We start from the raw sequence: 24,011 nt of genomic DNA, 5'->3' as shown, positions 1-24,011 counted from the left end.
AAATTACGTCACAATTTTGTTACTTATTTGTGCCCCGAATGCGAATAAATGTGTATAAAAGTGATGAATCATTTGTTGACATTATTGACATTCAGTAATCAATTGGTTTGTATTATACGGTCATTCAAAGCGATGTCTGTTTTCAATGAAATCATATAATAATTGATTGATTTGTTTATTATATAAATAGTTGTTTCAGTTTTTTCTATATTTGTTTTTAATATTTGTTTTTATTAATTGTTTGATTCATTGATTTGTTTGTAATAATAATAATAATGTTCACAATATTGTAATAATAGTAAATAAATAGTGATTTTTTTGAGTCACTTATTGGTCATTAAAAGCAATCATTTGTGACAACAATTGAGTGAACGCCTCATTCATTGCCTTTGATTATTGAAATTATTATTATTATTATTATTATTATTGACCGCAATTTTTTCGGGCAAATGGCCAAAGACTACGACCACTTGTTTAAGCTATTGATTATCGGAGACAGCGGTAAATATTTGTTGACACAAACTAACAGTTGTTTACAACAACTATAAAATGTTATATTTTTGTGTCTATTCTTTGAAGGCGTCGGCAAAAGTAGTCTTCTGTTGCGATTTGCGGACAATATGTTTAACGGAAGTTATATCACAACAATTGGCGTCGACTTCAAGATCCGGACCATTGAAGTGGACGGAGAAAAGGCTAAACTTCAGATTTGGGACACCGCTGGACAAGAAAGGTTCAGAACAATCACTTCGACGTATGAATCAATTGATTTGATTACACAATCATGTGATGTATTAATTGTGTTGATTGTCTTACAGATACTACAGGGGAACCCATGGAGTCATTGTTGTCTATGACGTGACAAATGGCGAGACCTTTGCAAACGTCAAGCGATGGCTTCACGAAATCGAGCAGAACTGCGATGTCGTCAACAAAATATTAGGTCTCTATTTAACTAAATATTATTAACTTATTGACCACTCATTTGTGATATTAATTGACACAATAGTCGGTAATAAGAACGACGACCCGAACCGGAAGGTTGTGCTCACAGAAGACGCTCAAAGATTTGCTGACCAAATGGGTATCCGATTGTTTGAAACGAGCGCTAAGGAGAACATTAATGTCGAAGATATGTTTAATGCCATCACAAGAATGGTTTTGAGGACAAAGAAAGAACAAAAAGATCGCCAAAACTCGAGCGACAATGCGATTAAAGTACACAAAGGAAGTGCTCATAAAAGTAGACACAAGAAGTGTTGTTAATTGTCTCCTAAAATCATAGATTTTTAAACTATATAACAGTTTTTAAGCAATGTTTTTATCATTAAATTGTTATTAAATAGTCTCATTTGATTAATTATTATAATATATTTTTAGTATATACAGTATATATATTTTTTATCGATATGTTAATATATACAGTATATATTTATATGTCGATAAAATCATTTACACTTTTATTATTAAAATTAAAATTTTAAATAATTGTATTATATTTAATAACATTTATATTTAAATTATTTTTAAAAAAATCAATAAAAGATCGTTATTCAATATTTTTAAAATTTTAAGTCATTTGTATTGTATTTCCGTATATTTCTATTAAATTTAAAGTAATATGATTTTCACTCCTATTGGGAAAAAACTTAAGTTTTTATGACTCATTCAAATAATTTAATTCATTAAATAATTCATAGAAAAAATTGTTTAAAATATAATTTACAAAATATTTTTACAATTCATACTAATAGTTATCATTTAATATCAGATAATACATTAATAATTATTAATAAATACAATTTACACACATTTGATGTCTTATTCATTTATTTCACACAATTGATTGATCCAATGATCACGTGATTCACATACATGTCATACAATAATAATCTAAACAGAGATAATGTTTTAATTAATTAAAATGAAAATATTTAATTCAACATAAATTTAATTGATTGATACATAATATTTTAAATCTAAATTTGTAACTATATCTATATATTTTTAGTTAATTTAATTTAGTTATTACATTAGTTATATAATTAGACATTTTTTAAAGTAATGATTTTAATTAAAGCAAATAATAATATCAATAGGTTTTGTAGAAAAAGTTTTATAAAAAATGTATTTAATGGACAAATAAGATGTAAAAGTGCTAACAGTGTTTCACTATCTTATAATAAGATTACCGGTTGTGTCACTACCAGTAATGACAGTTTACCGCCGGTTCTTATATTTCACGGACTGTTTGGCACCAAAAACAACTGGAAGTCCATCTCTAAAGCGATTTCCTCTAAAACGGGACGAACTGTATATTCATTAGATTTGCGGAATCACGGGTCGAGTCCACACACATCGGGAACCGATAGTACACTCATAGGTATGGCTAACGATATTGAATTGTTTTTGGACGACAATCACTACAAGACTGCAACACTTATTGGTCACAGGTTTTTACATTTTGTTTTTTTAACTTAATTTATAATCATTTATAATCTTTTAATTTATATAATATATTTTATATTGTAATATATTGTACTACAGTTTTAATGAGACAATTTTGTAATTTAATTTATGAAATAATAATAATAATAATAATATTATATCATATTTGATAGTTTGGGCGGTCGGACTGTCTTACAGTTTGCCTATCTTTGGGTTAGTTTATCAATGTTTTTAACTGTTTATGTGATAATTATTTAGTCTTTTAAATATTGATTAAACAAAAGCCAGAAAGAGTTGAAAAGTTGATTGCAGTAGACATCAGTCCATTGCCAACAATACCGCAACAATTCTTCACAAAAACCACATTCATTGACGAGTTATCCAAATCTATTGAAAACATATCCAATGATCTAAATATGTCTTCTGCCAGAAAACAAGTGGACGATAGGTTGAAACCGTTGATAACAGTTTAGTTAATCAATTAAACTAATTTGTTTTGTTTGTTTTTTTTGATGAAAACTATAAATTATTTTATTTTATTTACATTACTATTAAAGGATGCTTTCATTCGCGGCTTCTTTTTGATGAGTTTGCATAAGAATGAAGAATCGGAAAAACTTTTCTGGAAATTCAATTTGAATTCAATTAAACATATGCTTGAAAATGAATATATCAACAAAATTGAAATTAAAATACCATTTAATGGTCCATCACTTTTAGTTCACGGACAACAATCAGATTATGTCAAGTATGTTAATTGAAAATAAATTTATAATATTGTTTATATTTTTTTATATTTAAGTTATGTTTATTTATTATATTACATAAATATTTTTTTTAAAAACAAATTTCAATCAAATATTAAAATATCAACTAAGTTTTTTTTTAATATAAAAGCATTATAAAGTTAATATTGTCCCAAATTTGCAAATAATATTACAAAATTTGCGCTTCAATACTTTTATGCTTACAATTATTGAATATTTTAATATCATTTTTATTGAAATTAAGGTATTATAAACTAAATGATCTAAAAAAATAAATTATAAGGAAATTATGTAATAAAAAACTATATAATAATTTGAAAACAACAGGAAAGATGATTACAATGCGATTCGTGAACTCATGCCTAACGTCCAGATCGTATCGATACCTGAAACGGGACATTACCTCCACATCGAGAAACCCAATCATTTCATTGATTGTGTCATTTCTTTTATGAAATTATCTTAAAAACGAGTTTTACTAAAATATATAATTATTAGCTAATTGTTTTAAATTGCCGCTAATTTATTATTAATTTTGTTGTTGTTGTTGATGAAAACAAACTAACGTTTTAGTAATTTTACAATTCAATAAAATACAGATTTTTAAATTTAACATTATATTTATTTTAACATTATATTATTATTTTCATTAATGTACATTAATTACAAAATATACTACAAGTACTTTAATTTGATTTACAATTTTTTTTAATTATATAAATCATTTTCTCAAATAAATCAGTAACTTTGCCAATAATTAACTTAAGAGCCATTTTTGAGGCACTTTTGTTAAGTTTATACTTGAAATTTAATTATGTATTATATCACAGTCTGCTTTTAAAATGTATTGAAATGTAATTCAAAGATCACATCACTGACCAGTTATTCAATTATTATATCTTAAAAGTCTCAGCAATTTGTTGCCGCGAGACATAACTGTCTTATTATTGGTAATTGCGGTCCCATTCATGCCATTTGTGTCACCATTTCTTCTTTTGTCTCCTGACTCTTGAGACGTTAGCTTACTCTTGAGCTGTTCATCCAAAAGTATCTGCATATCGACCTATAAAATACAAATTTAAAATAAAGATATTAAAATAATTTACATATATAAAACTTAGTTATATAATTTAGTATTAAAACTAATTTAAATTAATATTTTCAGTAAATGTTTTTAAATATAGTTATAAACATATAATTTATTAAAAATTAAATATTAAAAATAGATTAAACATTAATAATCAAATTTTTTCCCTTAAATTCTCATCTCTATTTATAACATTGTAAATAATAATAATAATAAAAAAATTAAAATGTAGTAAATAATAATTATAATAAATGAAATGAGAGTAACTTAAAAACAATAAATGAATTAATATAAGAAAACTAATTATAAAAACAGGTTTTAACTACAAATGTTACAAAACATTTGCACTTTTTATATTAAAATCTATTTTCAGTATTTTTAGTAGATTTTATTTATTTTAATAATAATAATATATTATTATTATTAAACTGAAATCTATAGTAATGTAATTTATTTTTGTGTATGAATTTAGTTTTTTAGCAAAAGTGTGATTAAGTATAAAACTTGTGATTGTTAAGACTCAACAGGGATGGCCTAATATATATAATACAGTACAGTATATACTGTATAAGTAGTAAGTCTTAAGTGTATTTATATTACTGTAAGATAGTAACAATTGAATAACTATAGCATAATATATATGCCATCCCATGCCATACCATACCATACCTGCCACTGTTCCAGTTGTTGTGATAATTCAATCTTTTGTTGAATAGTTTCCAAAAGTTGACTATTAATATGCATTACTTCAATCCTGGTCTTTGCCAGCTCTACTTCGACATTGTTTTTACGTTTGACTGCTTGATCCCTGACCTCCCAGGCTCTCTTCACTATCTCATCTTTGGCCAAACCATTAGAGTTATTAATATCACATTTTAGTATTTCTTTCTCTTCCTTAATGGCGTTCAGCTCTGACTCTTGAATTGTCAATCGTTTGGTCATTTCGGTGATCTGATCCAATGATTTCTTTAATTGTTCGCTTTGCTCTTTAGCCTCTTTTCTTAACCTTTCGAGTTCACATCTGTCGTTGGCAATCGTTTGACACGACAGGCAAACCTATGAAGTTAAACAAACAAACAAACAAAAACACAATTGTCATGTCATTGAAATTATAAATTACTTTTTTCAGGTCATTGTTTTAAAAAATAATGTCATTTTACTGAATATGAGATATGGTTTAGAAATAATAAAAGACAATAAAAAAGCTATTATTAATACCATTTCAGTGAAGTCTGAATTTAAGTCATTGAGAATAGAGATGAGGTCTCTGACAATAGTCTTAAACATTCCGCTCTTTATTTGATGGATTGGCTGTTCGTCAGGGATTCCGCTGTCTTGCGTTGAGTTGAAATTACCGCTATTATCCTTCTTTCGGTGCAAATCGTGATACGTTTGTCTCAGTAGTTGGTAAACCTCAACGAGTTCTTGTCTTAACTAATCATTTAATAAAATAAATTTTGTTTTAATAAGTTATGTCATGTCATATATTATACGGTATAACCACTGTTTTGTATTGCTGTCAAAATATGTTATAACTAGAAAATTGTGGTTAATTTGATGTTTACTTTATGTTTAAATGTTTAATATTAAAAGATTAAATTTAAAGTTAATAATAAAATATGTAATACTTTTGAGGAATCGCTTTGAGATGAACTATAAGACGAATCCCTTTCGTCGCAATAGATCTCGTCTTCGTTGTCATCAATTCTGCCATTTAATGATCTCAAGTCTTCATCGTTTGACGATTGAGAAGACATCTCAATTTCATTGAACAACGAATGATGACCATTGAGATAGTGATCTGATGGCACAGTTTTTCTGGACAATACATCCATTTTGTTTTGCAGTTGAGTGTTGGCGTGTCTTAACTCATCCAAGTCTTTATGTTGTGTCCTTAACTCGAGTTCTTGTTGTTGTAACTGTTTCTCCAATAAGAATATCCTATCACTGGACTCCTCGAGGGAAACATTGAGGTGTTCCCTGTCCTGAGTTAATGATGAGATCTTTCTCTCCAAATCACCCTTTCTTTTGCTTAACAAATTTATCTTTAAATGTTATCAAAAACAAAACAATAAACAAATAATTATAAGTTTATGATTTGACACAATTTTTGACATAAATTGGGTTATAATCGTTAAATCTTAAATACCTCTTCTCTGAGTCCTTCGAGTTGGTCGATATGATCGTTAAGATTGGTTCGTCTGACGTTGAATTGGTCCCGAAGTGTCTGCAATTGATTTTCTAATAACGATTCCGTTTCTGTTGACTGATTCAAAATAAATCAAAATATTTTATTATCACTTCTTATATTTGTTATAAAAATCTCAAAATGTATTAATATTTTTTATTCTTATTTTATTGCAAATATTTCCTCCATATTATTATAATTAATATTATATTTTATGATAAAATTGATAAAAACATGAATTTTTCTTTTGTCACATAAAATATAGCGTAAATTTAATTATTTAAAAAATATAAGAATCAATTAAAAAATGTTTGACTAAACCTGTTTGAGTTCATTAGTTAGTCTATGGTTTTGTTCAATTAATTCCTGAATTATCTTATTTTTTTCGGATTCAATTTGTTTAGTATATTGTTGTTGCGATTCCAGCTCTTGTCGGACACACTTGAGATCGGTTTGCAATTCACTAAGTCTTCCGTCGTAATCGCCTTCAAGAGTCTCTAATTTCCTCCTCAATCCATACTTTTCCTGTTCAAGAATCTAAACATCAAATCAAATAATAATATCATTAATACAAATAATCCATTTATTATATTTTATTTTTGAAAATTATTGATAAATTTATTAACAATATTAACAATAATAACCATAAATCTATTGCTAGTAATAGTTTGCAAAAGTGATAATAATGTGTTTTGAATAGAGTTAATAAAATTATATAAAGTGTTATTTGTTGACACATTTGGCAACATTTTGTAATAAATAATTTTGATACTAATCGGCAAAAATTGATCACAATTTTGACATTTTAATAATTGATTTATCTTACAAAATGTTAAACATTAATACTCATTGGTTTAGTTTATTAAAGTTTTATTTGAAAAGATTTAAATGCTTATCATTTTTAATGATTGAGTTATCAATTTATTCAAGTTTATAATAACTATGATTATCTATAGTTAAGACACGTTTGTCAAATTTAAATACAAATAAATTAATACTCATAATAAAGACGCCCATTAATGATTTATTTAAATTTTTAATAAAAAAATAATTTTAGTATTTAGTAATAATTATTTTTCTAAAAATCCTTTTTAATATTCAAATTATCAAAATATTTTTTGTGTAAAATTTTTATTAGTTTACATTTATGGAAATATTACTCATAGATAGTCAAATGGGCTATAAATAACAAATTTATTTATTTAAAGAAATAATTTTTTTACATAATTTCAAAGTAAAGCATAATTAATAGAAAATTTAATTAATCTTTTAATAATATTGTTTTTTATTTTACTTTTACTTTGTGTACAAATGAATTGACAGAAAATTTCTAATTAACATAAAATCTATGAATTATGAAACTTATGGGGTATTGACTCTAATCTATTGAAAACAGAGATCATAAGCTCATCATCACTACGATTATCAATGAGCCATAGATTAGCAAATATTAACTGATATAATCAAATAATGTAATACCAATCCATCCATTGATGCATTGATCCAATTGATTATTCATGTGAACAAAAACTAATTAATGTAAAATCATTTATAATTTGAAAGTTCCTCTAAAAAAACTTTACTATCGTTCATATATATTGTATTGTATTATCGTTTAATCAAATTATTATTTAAATGACTTTAGCTTTCTTTGAACCGCAAACTCTAGCCATCAAAATGACTGAAAACATCGATAACAACAACAATATATATAAAAATAAATACAATACTATTATAATACTATTTATTGTTAGACTAAGGGTTTATAACCTTCCCATTCATGCAATTGTTTTGTTATATAAGTGTAAACAAGATTTTAATATTTTCATGGTTTTTGTCATTTTGCTTAAAGTCTATAATAAGTTACAAACACTTAACTAAATGCAAATGTAATGCTAAATAAAAATAAATGTAATTTTTAAAAACACCCATTTCTTTATAATTTTGGGCATAAATTGTTTAAAAGCACTTATATTAAGCTTTTACATAAATAGACAAAATGGTTTACTTTATAAATTATTTAAATAACATTTTCATTTAAAACATTAATAAAAATTGTTATAATATTTTATTTTAAAAGTTGATTGCTGAGGATGGAAATAAAATTATATATAAATTATATAAAATTAGTTCAATGAAAATTTTAATATTTTAAACAAAAATTTAGTTTTTCATAAATGAAAACTAATTTTTAAAACAAATCTAATAAATATTTGTATGACTGATGTACAGTACTATACCGGTATAATAACAATACTATTATAAATATTATGAACGCTTTGCTCTATTTATATGATTGACTTCAATCCATACTATAATTTGAAGTATTTTTTAAAGTTTTTAAATTTGTATTTTTAATATGTATTTTGATTTATTAGTTATTTTGTTCCGATTTTTGGTGAAACATCTAAATTAATAGATATGTCATTACTTTCAGTTACAAAACTATATTATATATAATATCTTTAAAAAAAAATTTAAAATACGAATTGAAATGAAATGTTAGTTTTTTGTTTAATTAAACGCAAAGTTATTATTATTTATTTATTATTTTTTATTAAACATTTGACAATATATTTATTGTACAAAAAGTAAAATCTTAATCGATTAATAAAAAATAGTTATCTTTTGTGAACTTACAAAACATTTCATAAGTGATTGAATACAATATTTTGTGAAATGTGTGTTTAAAAACAAGTTTTTTATATTAACTGATTATTATTATTATATTGTATTAAATGCTCTAATAATTGGTTGTAAATTCTAAGGAAATACTTAATTTGAAGATTTTATGCCATAATATTATATAACATTAAATCATTTATAACTGTATTTTTTGTTTTTATACAATCAATGTTTTTGTTTTAGCTAAACTTGCAGCTGATTTTAACTGTTAAAAAATAATATTATTTTATTATTTTAATTATTATTTTTTTAATAAGCATAATTATAATCTAAATAATAAATTCATTTATCATAAAAATTATATTATATAAATTAAAGATAAAGCATTTATAAATCATAGGGAGAGGTAAAGGCTCGACCATTTTATATATTGATATTTTTAATATAATTATTTTAATTATACAAAAATATTGAATAATAATTTTTGCAAATTAAAATATATAATATATAATTATAAATAATTTTTATAATATTATAATATATATCATATTTATTTTATATATAAATTATATCAATAGAAATAAAAAACTATTTGTAACTTTTTCTGATTTGTTTATTTTGTGATTATACTGTAAAGAATCTAATATTTATTATTTCCTGTCATTTATTTTTTAAAAATTTAATACTATATAAAACGAGTATATCTAAAAAAAGATAAAACAATTGAAAACCATATCTTTTAATTTTTTTAAACATAAAAACTCATATTCGCATATAAAAACTTATATTTTTCTATAAACTTTATATTCAATTGCAATAACTTATATGTTTATTATAGATTAAAATAATTAGTTTTAACCATACCATCAATCAGTATTAGATATCTAAACAAATGACAACTTTAGATTAAAAATGTTGTTTCTTAGGCCTAGTAAATAAAAAAACTAATTTATCTTTTTTTAAAAATCAAATCTAAAAAATCAGCTAATAAAACGCGTGTTACAAATCTAATTAATTCATCAAATTGATAATATGCGAGAAATTAATTATATGAATTTATCTGAAGTATAAATAATATTTAAAAAAATATTTTCAATTTAAAAAAAACTTTTCTTTTATAGTTTAGAAATTTATTATTTATCACATATGGTTTACCAAAATAACAATAAGTTATAAATACTTTAAAAAATAAAATTTCAAAAGATTTTGATAATTCAATGATTCAAACGCATCAATAGTTTGATAAGGATTGCAATTATTGTAGTATAAAATATTTAATGACTTATTTTTACTCGTTTTTCAATTACATCTATAAAAGGGAAATTTTGTCGATTATTAAGTAATTTTCTAATCGAAATAATTATAAACAATATATTAAATTGAGAAAATTAAAAACCGCGTATTAAATGATTAAAGTATTTAAGTACTTTATCAGTAGTTTTTATTTAATCACGTTTTGTAAGCATTATATGCAATATAATAATATTGATTACATTTCAAAAACGGATAGTTTTTGTTTAAATATATTATCTTTGAAAACAAAACATTATGTTTTACATATATTTTTCTCTCAACATAACATAGGAAGTGATTGTATTGTAAATTACAATGTTTTTCAAATGATTTGATCTTAACTTTTTTTGCTTATTTTTTACGCACAAAAACTTAAACATTTGTTTGTAAATAATAATTAAATTAAAGTTTTAGTTATCGGAACTTTGTATGACTTGTTTTTTGGCTAATTTTTAACCAAAACGTTATGTTTTCACTTATTTTGTGCTATTGCAACCTATTATAAGTTATAACTGAGTTTTATTTAAAAATACGCTAAATATCATACAGTAATTGATTAGGTTCTCAAACAGATTTGTATTTATCTTCTATTTATAGTATAATTAGACTTTTGATAAAACTTTTTTTTTTAAATTGACTAACAATATAATTAAGTTAAGAAAAATTTCAATTAATTTGTCTTATTATAAGATCAATTGCGTGATTTGTGTAACACTTAAAAAAAAGTTTTCTGAAACTAAATCTAATAGTTGATTAACTCGACAATAATTTTAATTTAATTTTGTTTTAGATATATTGATAACAAAATAATTAAATTTTGTTTGATAAGCTCTTAAACTTGAAATAAAATGTGTTATCATTATGATACTACAATACAGTTTTATAAAAATATTATTTTATGTTTGTTATTATTTTAATAATAATAATATATATATATATATTAATATCGATTAGTTATTCAAATGAAATTCATACTCTATATAAATACAGTACAAACAATATGAATTATGTGTTGATAATTTTAATCAATATATTGATTAAATTATTTTTATGATGACATTGAGAAACTCAAATGTTTTATTTACCAATTTGTATAATAATTATGTGAAGACATTATATGAAGGCAATGTTAATGAACATAACAAAACAAGTTTATTAGTTTTTGACATATTTTTTGATTAAATATTATTATATTAATATACACATAGAGCTTAATATATTCATCAAATCATAAAATTTAAATAATTATGTTCAATAAACAATATATTTGGATATACTGTATATATTACATATAGTTGACCATCAAGTTATGAGAAAATCTAAATTATAGTTAAAATATTATGAAATAATGTCACAAACAAATAAAACACAAGCAATCGGGTTATAAATTTAAAAGGTTATTGTTATCATAATTAAAAATAAATTTGTATTTTATTAGTAAATATTATATTATAATAAACTTTAGATTAACAATATTATATAGTATATAATATATACAGTATATATTTATATACTTTAAAAAGATATATAACTTTCAAATAAAATTTCAGTCATTTACAGACCTTAATCTGTGATTTAGGGTTGACCTGAACAGCCATCATGTATGAGATTATTATCATATAAATAGTGACATAATTATTATATTTTGTATATATTTTCAGATAAAAAGTACTGATTTCTATAAAATCATATTTTTAATAATATATTTTTTATTATTTGATTTATTTTATTGTTATTTATTGTTATTGTTAATTATAATGAAAAGCAAAAAGAGTCATAAAACACGAGAGAGAGAGAGAGAGAGAGAGAGAGAGAGAGATTAAATAAGGAAATCGGTGTTAGATATCTGCCACTGGAGTGATGGCATCCTATTGTCTAAGATTTAGCAAATCGTGAATATTATACACGACTAAAAATTTTAATTAAAGCCCATTAAAATTCTGCAAAAATATGGTTTGTTAACAAAGTAAAAACCAAAGTGAAATCAAACTATTAAAATCATTAAAAACTATTATAACATAAACTTTATAAAGTGTTTTCTTTAAAAAATTGATTGATTTAAAATTTATGTAAAATATTATAACTTAACTAAACGTACATTAATTTCATTCAGAGGTTTATCACTTGGTTTCACAATATAACACATCTCTGACTAAAAAATATCGTGTATATAATGTATTAAAACATTTTTAATTTTTAATAATTTTAATTAATTTTCTACAAATAAAATTAACATACTAATTAAAACCCATGTTATACTAGTAAAAATAAATTTAAATAAAGAAAGGTTTTAAAATTTAAAAAAAATTTGCTCATTATGTTATTCCCAACTTCTGTATATAATATTATATTAAATAGTATTATAATTTTATGAATAGTATTTTATTTTTATAGGTAATAAAAACTTTCCACGAAAATTTTTATTTTCCTATTGTTTTAACAAATTATACTTAATTTCAAAAAATACATATTTTTATATTTATTTTTGCTTATAATAAATAGTCTTTTAATGATGTCTAGGATGCAAAACACTGGCAAATAAAATATTGTATTAATATTTAACTTAAGATAAAAAAATTATTAAAGAGTTTTATAATATTTGTATGAACTGATAGTTATTAATTGATTGTAGTTTAGAGACTCAATGAGTAATAATTAGGGAATTTTCTATTAATATTCCCAGATATTTATTATTAAGCAACAATAATAATTATAACTTTTTTCTAAATTATCAAACATATAAAGTTTATTTTCATTTAATAAATAATAAGTTATTTTATTGTTACTTTACTCAAGTTTTGGCTTAAATTTCAAACACAAATACACAAAATCTAAACACAAAGAAAAAAGTTCAAACTATTCATGACTTTCAAGGATAACAAACACTTTAATTTTATATTCAAAATTTGAATTTCAAATGACTTAAACTGAAATATATAGTTTTATTAAATAATAATAAAAAATTGGTTTAAATAATGACATTTATTATGGACTTTTAGTTATTACTTTATACTATAAAAAATTGTATTTGTCATTAATTTTTTGCCCTTCAATTGTATGTAATTTGTTGAACAATAAGATAAATCCTTTATCTTTTATACCATAAAATACATATAATTCAAGGATTCGGAAACTGACTCAAAATAAAAGTACAATATGTTTGAAATTAGACTTTAAATTGCGTTATATTATAATCATTTGGTATTTAACTTATAGTATTACAGGCATATAATAAAAAATAAATATTTACTTTTGGATATTTTCTTAACAAAACTATTAATCTATTTTTAGTATCAAATGCATGCAATACTCAATATTTTCAAAAGTAAATAGTATCTTCGCTAACAAGTAATGATTCAATTATACAAATTGATTTGACTTAAAAACAATAATTTAAGTATCAATAATACAATAGTTATATCACAAAATGAGATTTTATGTATTAAATAAGTAAAAAAATAGATTTGAAGGTAACAATAGCGTTGGCGGTGTGATTAAACTTGAAGATTATATTCATGTATAATATTTATGTTAATTACTATTATTCTATTAATAATGTAATTATTTCCAAATAATGACTAATATGGCTTACATTTGGATTAAAAAATATCAATAATTTGTAACAACAAGGCTAGCATTTTAATTTATCACTCATTTTAATTATTCATTATTTATACTATGCAATCAATACAATTTATAAATTAATTATAAGTTTTAAAGCGATTTATATTATTAATTTAGGCTCAGTTAATTATAGTTTTATGATATAGTTTATTTTTTGTTTATATAAATTGTAAATTATATTAACTGTATATAACTACAGGTATATACAGTATATATACAGTATATAATGCATAAAACAAAAGTCACATTAGTATAGAGACGATTGATAGGTATAAAAATTAAACAAAAAATTAAAAAGTCAGTAACTTATCTAAACAATTGAAACCAATTCACTAATTTTATTAGCTATTATTATTATTATTATTATTATTATTATTATTATTATTATTATTATTATTATTATTATTATTATTATTATTATTATTATTATTATTATTATTATTATTATTTTGTTAAAATTAATAACTCATGCATTTTATGAGTCAAATTAACTGAACAAATAAATCTATTCTGATTATAAAATTTGTGTAAACAACATATTGTTAAATAAATTGAAAACCAAATCTATTAATCATTTTATATGATTCAATATAAATACAGACAAATCATAAAATTACCAAAAATTATATATCACTTTGAAATTCACTAACCGTATGATAAATTAAACCTATTTTTGTCATTTATTTGCCAAAATTTTAATTTAACTTATATTATATATTTAGTTGTTGTTTTTATATTTATAAAATTTTAATTAAATATCAGTCAAAATTATTTTATATTTAATGAAAAATATATTTTGTTTTGTGTAAATAAATATAATTTTTGAAAATATTATAAAAATACAATATCAACAAAACGAGTTATTATATAATAATGTTTTTAATGTGATTTTAAATAAATATGAATACAATGCCTAACATAACAAATAATTGAATTTAAATTTTATAGTTTTTCATATAAATTAATGCTAATTTATTTTAATATTTTCCCTTATATATGTATTTTACATTTGAATAAATCATTCAAATAATTGATTTTTTTATATAAGCATTTAAATTAGCATAAATTTCATCAATTATTATAATAATACAATATTATACACAAAATGATATTATAGTGAAATGAATCGGAGTATACAATAAAACAGGAGTAATGACCACAAATTAAAAAGTTTGTAGTGAAGTGTCTTTTCAATTGATAGGCTAAGCGCTCAATAGCCTAAAGTAGTTATGTTTTTGTGAGTAACAATAAAATTACACAATGACCTATATATCAGGTTTTTTTAAATAAAAAAGTGATACTAAAATTAGCCATTGAATTAAAAGCTAAGAGAATAAGATTTCAATTTTTCTATCATTTATTAACTACAATGAATAAAAAACTATAAGTATTTGCTATTATTTGTCTCAATGTATGAATTATTGGTTTGAAAAAAATCATTCAATTTTCTGTTTATAACTTTATTTCCGTGTTTTGATTATCCATATCTATATCAATAATATATATTTCATAATTTATTTTTTCTTTGTTTTTTTGTAAACCAATGTTTTTTGTTGTTTAAATAACATTTTTAAAAAACCTTAAACAATATGAAGATTACAAAAGACGAAAGTAGACATACATTTGAAGTAATCAGATGTTTATGGCTTTCATTATAAAAATGATGAGAAAGGCGTTAATAACAGTTTAACCTGATTTTCAACAACTTTAGGGCCAAACTCATAGTAATGAAAGAAATGAATTTTAAATATTCATAAAAATACAAATTTAGATTCTTATTAAAAAATTGTATATAATTTTTATATTATATTGATTTAAATAACAATCAGAACTAACTGTTCATTACTTCCTATAGAGAAAAATACATGAAATATGACATAAAGAAAGACATTTGATAGTAACGGTGCGACACAACACCGATCCACACCTCTTGTCTCCCACTAATGCACTTCAATAATGAAATATTTTATTATTATATTTCAAATATCATTATATAATATACAATATTTTATCGTTTTGTCTAAGGTTTGCCTTTTAGGAAAAATTATTTCAAAACATTAATCTCAAAAAACACATTAAATAAATTTTGAAATAATTAAGTCAACAATTGGCTTTAAACCAAAATCAAGGCTATCTTCTCTAAAAATTTTTAAAAATATAATTACAATAATAATAGATCTATAATTGACTTCCTATTTATTAGTTTAATTTAATTATTGGCTAATTCAACAATTTAACAAAAATCATTGTTTATTTGAAAATATTGATACAATGTAATTTAGTTTTCAATACTCAATTATTGAAACTTTTGTAAATCAATTTATATACTTAATTAAGACTTTTTATAATATTAGAAAATTTTCAATTATATAACCTGTTTTAACATATATCCAGGTATTTTAATGTTGAGTATAGTTTCTATTTTTTGAAGCAATAATTAAATATTTTATTGATAACCTAACTATAATAAAAAGATATTGTAGTAGTATTATACTGTATTGTAAATACTCTGTATATAAATACTAAAAAATAATTTCTTTTATTAATAAATAAAAAATCCTTTTCATTCACTTTGGGTTAAGTATAATCTTAAAATATATATTTATGTATTATGTCTGTATCTAAAAGTTTATTAGCCATTTGAATATAAAAATACATTATTATTCATATATTTAAGATACAATTTAAAACAAGTTTTACAAAAAAATGCTATTTTATCCAATAATATTTGTTTGAATTATCTAATAATATTATTATGATACTAATTTCAACAAAGCTAACTGTTAATATAATAAACTTTAATTTATTACTTTTGTAATTTAGCTATTTTCTAACAACTTTGATTTCATTAACTTTTCATTTAAAATTTTGGCATTAGTAGCGATAATTAAACTTAAAACATAAAGTAATATTATATTGAAATACTATAACTCTAATTCAAAAAAATAAAATATAAACTAAATATGACTTTTGTTTGATTAAATAGATAAAATATTTTTTATATAAAAAACAATTTAATTAAATGTCAAACACATAAGATTGCATGCTATAACTCATTATAATGTATAACAAAAATGATGCGATTATATTAATAATTTATTAATAATAATCAATCTTTCTTTTGAAAAAGTATATCCACCCAAATATAATGATAATAGTATTGATTGGTTTCTTATTGTTATTAGTTTAATACAATAATATTATGTATACCGTATACTTTGTATACTTTATTTATAGTATATATATACCGTATGTGTGTGTATTATTTAGCAAATGACCAATTTTTAAATCACATTATTATGTAATAACTAACGTGAAGTCACATTTAATTATACTGTAGTTTGAGTCGGCAGTTGGTTTAGTATTTAGGAGATGCTATGAATAGTGCACTACATTGTCATTAAATTGCGAGAAAGTTTGAGAGAAACAGGAAATAATGTTTGAATAAAAATAGTTTCACTTAATTTATAGTCATTTACTCTCGAGTGGACCCTTAATTTAAGTCATAATTTTGTTGGAAATTATTTTTTACTGCTTATATTATATAACATTATGCCATCATTTTTTAATGGTATAAAAATATTTCATTGAAATCTAAACGTATGAGTGAATCGCTTAATATTTAGTTACATCGCAAATATAAACATTAAAATATTATTTGAATAAAATTTTCAGTTATTATTTTTACAGTATATTTATTATTGTGATTTCAAAAATTAATGTATTGGTTAGAAGTTATCACAACAGCTATAAAAATCAAGATTTATATATATATATATATAACGTAATTTTATGTCATTAATGTAAATAATGTGATTTTTTTGCTGACTTTTTATAATTATTAGCAATTATTATTATATTTCAAAAAACGCTTTTATAGTATTATACAATAAATAGTGATTACAAAACGTTTTGTTTAATGAGAGTTAGGTTTGCAATAAAAATAAATTAAGTAAACGATTTGCAATATAATCGGTTCCAATGGTTCTGATTACTTATTAACACAAATTGATAATTTTTATTTTTTATTTAATTTTATGTAATGTCCAGTGATTTGTATTAATTGTCAAACAGGTCACTAAACACATTTATATCCGATCAATATTTGTTTAAAATCATTGATTTTATTTTGATAAACAATAACAGCAATAATAATAAAAGTTTTGTTTTTAATTTGCTGATAAATTTTTTTTATAGATTTAAATTGTATACAAAATGTAAATTAAAGGTCGCGACAAAAGACATGAAAAAAATCTTTTATAAAAAATTTAGTTCAACCATTTTGATGATAATTTAAGCATTCATTGATTATTGCAAATAATATATATAAACTAGAAATTAATAATATATTTCTCATAATTCGTTAATATTTAATGTAAGTTTATTTGTTAATTTAATTTAATTTTGTTAAAATTAACTCATTATATAAAGTTATGTAAATAATTTTTATGCAAATTTTTTCTACAGTATGTAATTTTTTATTTAATTACTAAAAAATTGTTTAATTATTGTTTGCTTTAACGATTATTTTTACTACCAATATGTTTGCAATACAGCAAATCCATTGACAATCACCATTAGAAAAAATTATCATAATTTAAAAGTTTAAACCGAAACTTCATTATAAACCTCTTTGAATATACTGTACAGTAGTTATCAATAGTAAGCATTAAATAAAGCGTGAATTAGTTTCAAATAGAGTATAATTATATACTTTAATTAGGATATGACTTATTAGAAAATACTGTTTTATTATACTGTATTTGGATTTAAACAAAAGTGAAACTTTATAATAAAATACATACATAGGTCTTATTATCCAAAACACTAATTTATTTTTTTTAATATAAATATATATAATAATGTATTATGTTTTTTGTTTGAAATTCTATATAGTGTTAGGAAAAATAATGACATAAAAATATATATCAACTGTTCAACTAATATGACCTAAATTTTAATCACGAAAATTATATAATATTTTAAATTAGTAGGGAAACAGTGATGAAAAAAGATCCCTCAAAACAAAACAAATAATAAATAATATATATATTAAATCTACGTATTAATTATATATTTTTATTTTGTTTTTGCTGTCTAATTGTCAAAATGTCTTAATATTATCGACTTTATTTTGATGTTATTATTTAATGTTGTATTTAAATGACAGGTTAGGTCATCAAAGTAGTACTGTTAGTTTTTGAACTGTTTTAATAAAATAAGTTAAACTGTATAAAATGACATATTATATACATTATGTAATAAATAGTGTTTTTTAAAAACTATATACAATATTCTACATTTCATTTGCTTTCATTTGACAACTATTTTTGCAATTTTTTGTGTGACAACTGGACCAACAAATTGTCCATTTTATAAGGCATTCAAATTAAGTTGCATTTTCAAAACAAGTAAATTTTAATGTAATAAAATTTTATATATAACGTAATAATGGTAATTTTAATTGTTTGAAAATATAATGACATAATGACATTTAATTTTCAGTTGATAACAAAAATAATTAGAAACAAACAACTAATTGAAAAATTGGTTATTTGCTAATAGAAAGTCAAGGATTGACTACACAAAGCATTACATCAAAAGCTAATTTTGACCCCATTTTTGCAAATATGCCACTCATTTACCTGCAATGCATTTGTCATATAATATAGTAGGCTATAAATATAATTGGCGTTACCTTAATCTATAGTATTTATATAGTCTATTACATTTCAATACTACAGTACAGCATATACCACATGAATAGCATTTGAATGTTTTACATAAATATCTCAATTACAGCATTAAAACTATTGGTTGGTAGCAAAGGTCGTGACACTCATCAGTGTCGTTGGTGTGTATTATTAGCTATCGGTGCAGCTGTTATGTTGGCCTCTTCACAGTCGTTAAAGTCTATCAATGAATATCACTGTAAACATAAGTTCCGGTGCCCTATGAGCTGATGGGTGTCTGTGCCATGCATTTCATTCATCACAATTGACTGCCTGTAAAGTTACGGACCTAACGCTTCCTTTGAATAGTTTAAGCGTTTAGGACCCAACAGTCCTCTCAAAAGACAACATATTGCAGGATATAGTGTAGTGTCGTGTAATGCAAGACAGGATAGGATACAGACTTTTTTCATTCAATACCACATTACCGTAAATGTCAGCTCAAAAACCATTGCTGAGGTAACACTTAGCGCGCAATTCAGCGCTCATGTAGTTTATTATACACCTGGTCTTTGTTTTGAATGCCGTCATCATAGCAACAAATACTACGAAATAATTTTATTAATTTCAATAATGACTTTAATATTACTTCATTTTATTGATAAAAATGCACTAAAAGTCGGTTTTTGGCTATATTTTGCAATTCATTTATGTTTCAAATTATTTGTTAGTTACATATATTATTCATTTTTTATGTTGGCTTATATTTTGCTATTCATGTGATCTAAGTTTAGATTAGTACACAAAAATAAAAGCTATTAGTTAGTTATTAATATTAATATCAATGATTTGTTATATTATATTTATAGATGCGGTTAATTAATTAATTTTAGTAAATTATTATAATTTTAACCCATGAAAGATATAATTATTTTATATTTTGTTTTTTATCTAAACTTATTTGTCAGTAAAAATAAAAATCATTTCGTGCAAATTTGAATAGTTTTTGATGATAAACTTTTTTGTTTTGTTTTATTTGTTACTAACATATATTTATAAACATTTTGGTTTGTTATAACAATAAACAAGCAATAAATTATAAAAACTATTTATTTTATAATTATATGAAAAGATCTTTAAACCATAAAAATAATACAACATTTTTTGATATCATAGCAATCATCGATTTTATCGACAATAATTTTTATTTAACTTTACAAGTAATATACATATCGATTGTGTCATTATTTGGGTTAAAATTAAATAGATATCGGGCTTTAATCCTTAAGCAAAAGTTTTTTATTTACATTTTATTATAACTTTTGATATTGTATACAATGTATAGTATGAATAAATAGATTTCAATTGAGATATGAAATAAAGCAGAGAAACCAATTGTCTCTTTTATTTAATAATTTGAAATTTTCAATTTTCTATACAAATGTTGTGCTGTATATAAATTATTATATTATATTTATATATAAATACAACTCTTTTTTGTATTTTATAACAACAGTGAGAATAATAAGAAATTTATTGTGAGAATTGTTTATAGTTTATGTCATAAAGTTTTCATTTGTTTTTATACACTATAAGTGGTTTTTAAAAGTAACTTTTTAATTGACTTTCACTTATAAAAATGTTTATTTACCAAAAGTTTTTTTCAGATAATAACAAAATATAATAATATATAAAATGATTGCTTTTGTGCTAAACAAAGTCAAACACAGGCCTTTAAATGTCAATAGCATTTCATAAATAAATAATGAATTGTGTATTGAGTTTTGTTGGTAAATGATTGCATGCAATTCACATATCAAACATATAACAAATTTTGACTAACAATTCATCCCATATTCATACTCTCGGTCCTCTCTTTTATAAACATTAATATTTATAATAAGATATTAACATAAAAATATAAATATATAATCGATATATTGACAGATATTCTTAAAATAGTTATTTATATTTAATATAAGCTATGGCTTTATGTTTACAAAATTATTTGTGCTTTAATATACTGGTATATTGTATTCATAATTGACTTTTAGTTTAATGGCATTGCAATAAAGATAAATTATTATTTATACAAATAATAGGATCATAAACTAGTATTTTTAAACAATGAACTTAATTTTACTATACAATGTAAACAATAAAAAAAATATGTAACTTATTATTAAATATGTTTTTGATTTAATTATGTAAATAATTACCACTCAATAGTAAAATTTATTTTTGTGTTTTATGAACACAAATACATATTTATATGATAAATATCATCAATAAAGTGATGAAATAGTATAACAAACCTCTAATTTATGTGAATATTCTTCAGCTATCCTTTCATTAGCTCGACTTAACTCTTCATTTCTGTCCAATAAAGCCTTTCCTAATTCTGCGGCTAATATCAGATCCTTTTCTTTTTGTTGTAATTGTATTAATAGATTATCACTGTCTTCACTGGTGGTCATGTTATCTGATTTTTTATAGTTTGTCACAACATTTGTATCACTGTTTCTATTCTCCAATTCATAGATAAAGTCGTCAAGATTTGCGACATTTCTTTTATGGTAATTATTATTATCCCGAATCACATCGTTATCTTTGACAACAAGATTATCATCACTGGCATCAATGGTATTGTTCTGATGTCTTATTTGATGCATCATTGTCTGCCACTTTACCACAACATCATATAATCATTACAAAAAAATCACATCATTTTTGTTTTAATTTCTGTCAAAAGACACTCTTATTATGTCATTTAATATCGGCTCAAAACAAATCTTTACTGTAAATTGTTTTTTTTTAAATATTTTTTACACAAAAAAACTTACATTACCTTTAAGTTGAATAACTATTAATAAATAATAACCACAAAAATAAAATAAAAAGCTTTTCTCAAATTTACTTACTGTTTCTCACTTCAAATGTGAAGTAAACAGTCGATAATAGTTAGAGATATATAGGCACACATTTTCTCAGCCGATTATATAACTTTATATTACAGGTGAGTGTGAAAAAAGTTGAGTACAACGTATGGGATGGTAATAGATATTACAGTAAAAGTAAGAAAAGACAGAGACATAAGTTTGAGTAATGTACAGCACTGGTAGCTGTGGTACAGTACCTGTTCTCAAGTGTAACACAAACTAATACACATAAAAACATTGCCTCTCTCTCTCTCTCTCTCACACTCTATGTTTTGCAATCCCTGAGCCAGAAATTGTTGTCCCCCTTTAGCCTAAGGCGTTCAGTATGTGTTTTCTCTCCCTATTGGACTCTATTATTCTCTAGAGGGAGTGTCCTATCATATGTACATATTTTTTTGCACAGGTATTAAAAGGTATTATAATTTATATGTATGACAGCAACACAAAAAAATATGACGAGATATGCATTGTTTGCTTCGGTGTTAAACTTCTTTCTCCAGTTATACCTATTCTTGTCATTTCTTATTTAAATTCTGTCCATTAAAATCCAACTTTTTATTTAATAACCAAACAATTTATGGATGTATTATATATATGGACCACAAATATAAATTCATATAAATATTTAATTACACTAATTATTTTTTAAAAATATACTGTACAATACRGCTTTGTTTATTGTTTTTAAGTTTTTAAATACATTATTTAAATGTCAACAAGCTAAACATTAAATTTTTAAAAATATTATTTAATTATATATATTTAAAGTTTAACTTTTAAAAGATTTAAATTATATTTAACAACATTAACATGATAAACATTAAAATGTCTATTAATGATTAAAATTGTCGGTCTTAGTGTTAAGTATAATATACTGTAAATTTACATTTATTATGTAAACTGTTTTTATATATTACTATAAAACAACAAAACAAACTAATCAAAGATTTTTTGCATTACAATTGTTTCTTATAAAAACATTTATTACCAATTTTTATATTCATTTCCGATTCACACGATTTTTACTAACTTTTCAAAAATTAAAAAATGTTAGATATTTTTATAAAAATTTCTTTTGTTTTGTTATTGTATATAATTTTCATTTATATTCTTTTTAAATAATTTTTTATATGATTTAAAGGATAGGACTCTGAAAATACTCATAGTTTTCAACATAGAAATCAATCAAATGTTAAATACTCATTGACTTTGAAATCACATGAGAAATATTAGAAATTTTAGGTTTGAATTAATTTTTTCAAAACTAATGAATTATTTATGAATGTTTTAGACGAGGAATTCTATCAATAATATTTAAATTGATTACAATTTTGTAAATGTTTTTTTTGTAATTGACAAAAAATATTT

At 22.3% G+C, this 24,011-nt stretch overlaps 3 protein-coding genes across 4 annotated transcripts; 2 read left to right on the top strand and 1 right to left on the bottom strand.

Annotated features, from left to right (window-relative positions):
* Positions 1-108: 108 nt before the first annotated feature.
* On the top strand, positions 109-1,337 carry LOC128965584 (ras-related protein Rab-35-like). The gene is made up of 4 exons (XM_054312295.1): positions 109-501; positions 580-754; positions 819-943; positions 1,010-1,337. The coding sequence occupies exons 1-4, from the start codon at positions 450-452 to the stop codon at positions 1,264-1,266; spliced, it is 609 nt and encodes a 202-aa protein (XP_054168270.1). The 5' UTR covers positions 109-449; the 3' UTR covers positions 1,267-1,337.
* Positions 1,338-1,854: 517 nt separating this feature from the next.
* LOC128965537 (protein ABHD11-like) lies at positions 1,855-3,681 on the top strand. The gene is made up of 6 exons (XM_054312244.1): positions 1,855-1,862; positions 2,100-2,453; positions 2,622-2,661; positions 2,733-2,915; positions 3,006-3,196; positions 3,543-3,681. Exons 1-6 carry the CDS (start codon positions 1,855-1,857, stop codon positions 3,679-3,681), a joined length of 915 nt encoding a protein of 304 aa, XP_054168219.1.
* A 289-nt stretch (positions 3,682-3,970) lies between these two features.
* On the bottom strand, positions 3,971-22,882 carry LOC128965290 (bicaudal D-related protein homolog). Of its 2 annotated transcripts, XM_054311938.1 has the most exons (8): positions 22,626-22,882; positions 22,020-22,501; positions 6,812-7,027; positions 6,452-6,568; positions 5,931-6,347; positions 5,521-5,736; positions 4,972-5,358; positions 3,971-4,278 (listed from the first exon to the last, which is right to left on the bottom strand). In XM_054311938.1, exons 2-8 carry the CDS (start codon positions 22,377-22,379, stop codon positions 4,102-4,104), a joined length of 1,890 nt encoding a protein of 629 aa, XP_054167913.1. In that variant the 5' UTR covers positions 22,380-22,501; positions 22,626-22,882; the 3' UTR covers positions 3,971-4,101. The 2 variants fall into 2 exon arrangements, with proteins under 2 accessions (XP_054167913.1, XP_054167914.1); XM_054311939.1 differs by lacking the exons at positions 22,020-22,501; positions 22,626-22,882 and adding an exon at positions 7,135-7,251 and having other exon boundaries at positions 3,973-4,278.
* Between the last annotated feature and the right edge of the window lie 1,129 nt (positions 22,883-24,011).

Source organism: Oppia nitens, unplaced genomic scaffold (assembly GCF_028296485.1).
Source record: "Oppia nitens isolate AA-2021 unplaced genomic scaffold, nextdenovo-longstitch-racon4-pilon3 scaffold17_pilon_pilon_pilon, whole genome shotgun sequence".
Lineage (NCBI taxonomy): Eukaryota > Metazoa > Arthropoda > Arachnida > Sarcoptiformes > Oppiidae > Oppia > Oppia nitens.
This window is presented reverse-complemented; position numbering and strand designations above follow the sequence as displayed.

Coding starts and splice junctions, on each gene's coding strand:
- LOC128965537 (XM_054312244.1), top strand. Junction 2,454..2,621: donor GCAACACTTATTGGTCACAG/GTTTTTACATTT, acceptor CATATTTGATAG/TTTGGGCGGTCGGACTGTCT. Junction 2,916..3,005: donor GGTTGAAACCGTTGATAACA/GTTTAGTTAATC, acceptor TTACTATTAAAG/GATGCTTTCATTCGCGGCTT.
- LOC128965290 (XM_054311938.1), bottom strand. CDS start 22,379: ATGATGCATCAAATAAGACATCAGAACAATACCATTGATGCCAGTGAT. Junction 5,737..5,930: donor CTCAAAGCGATTCCTCAAAA/GTATTACATATT, acceptor TTAAATGATTAG/TTAAGACAAGAACTCGTTGA. Junction 5,359..5,520: donor ATTCAGACTTCACTGAAATG/GTATTAATAATA, acceptor TTAACTTCATAG/GTTTGCCTGTCGTGTCAAAC.
- LOC128965584 (XM_054312295.1), top strand. CDS start 450: ATGGCCAAAGACTACGACCACTTGTTTAAGCTATTGATTATCGGAGAC. Junction 755..818: donor TTCAGAACAATCACTTCGAC/GTATGAATCAAT, acceptor ATTGTCTTACAG/ATACTACAGGGGAACCCATG. Junction 944..1,009: donor TGTCGTCAACAAAATATTAG/GTCTCTATTTAA, acceptor TTGACACAATAG/TCGGTAATAAGAACGACGAC.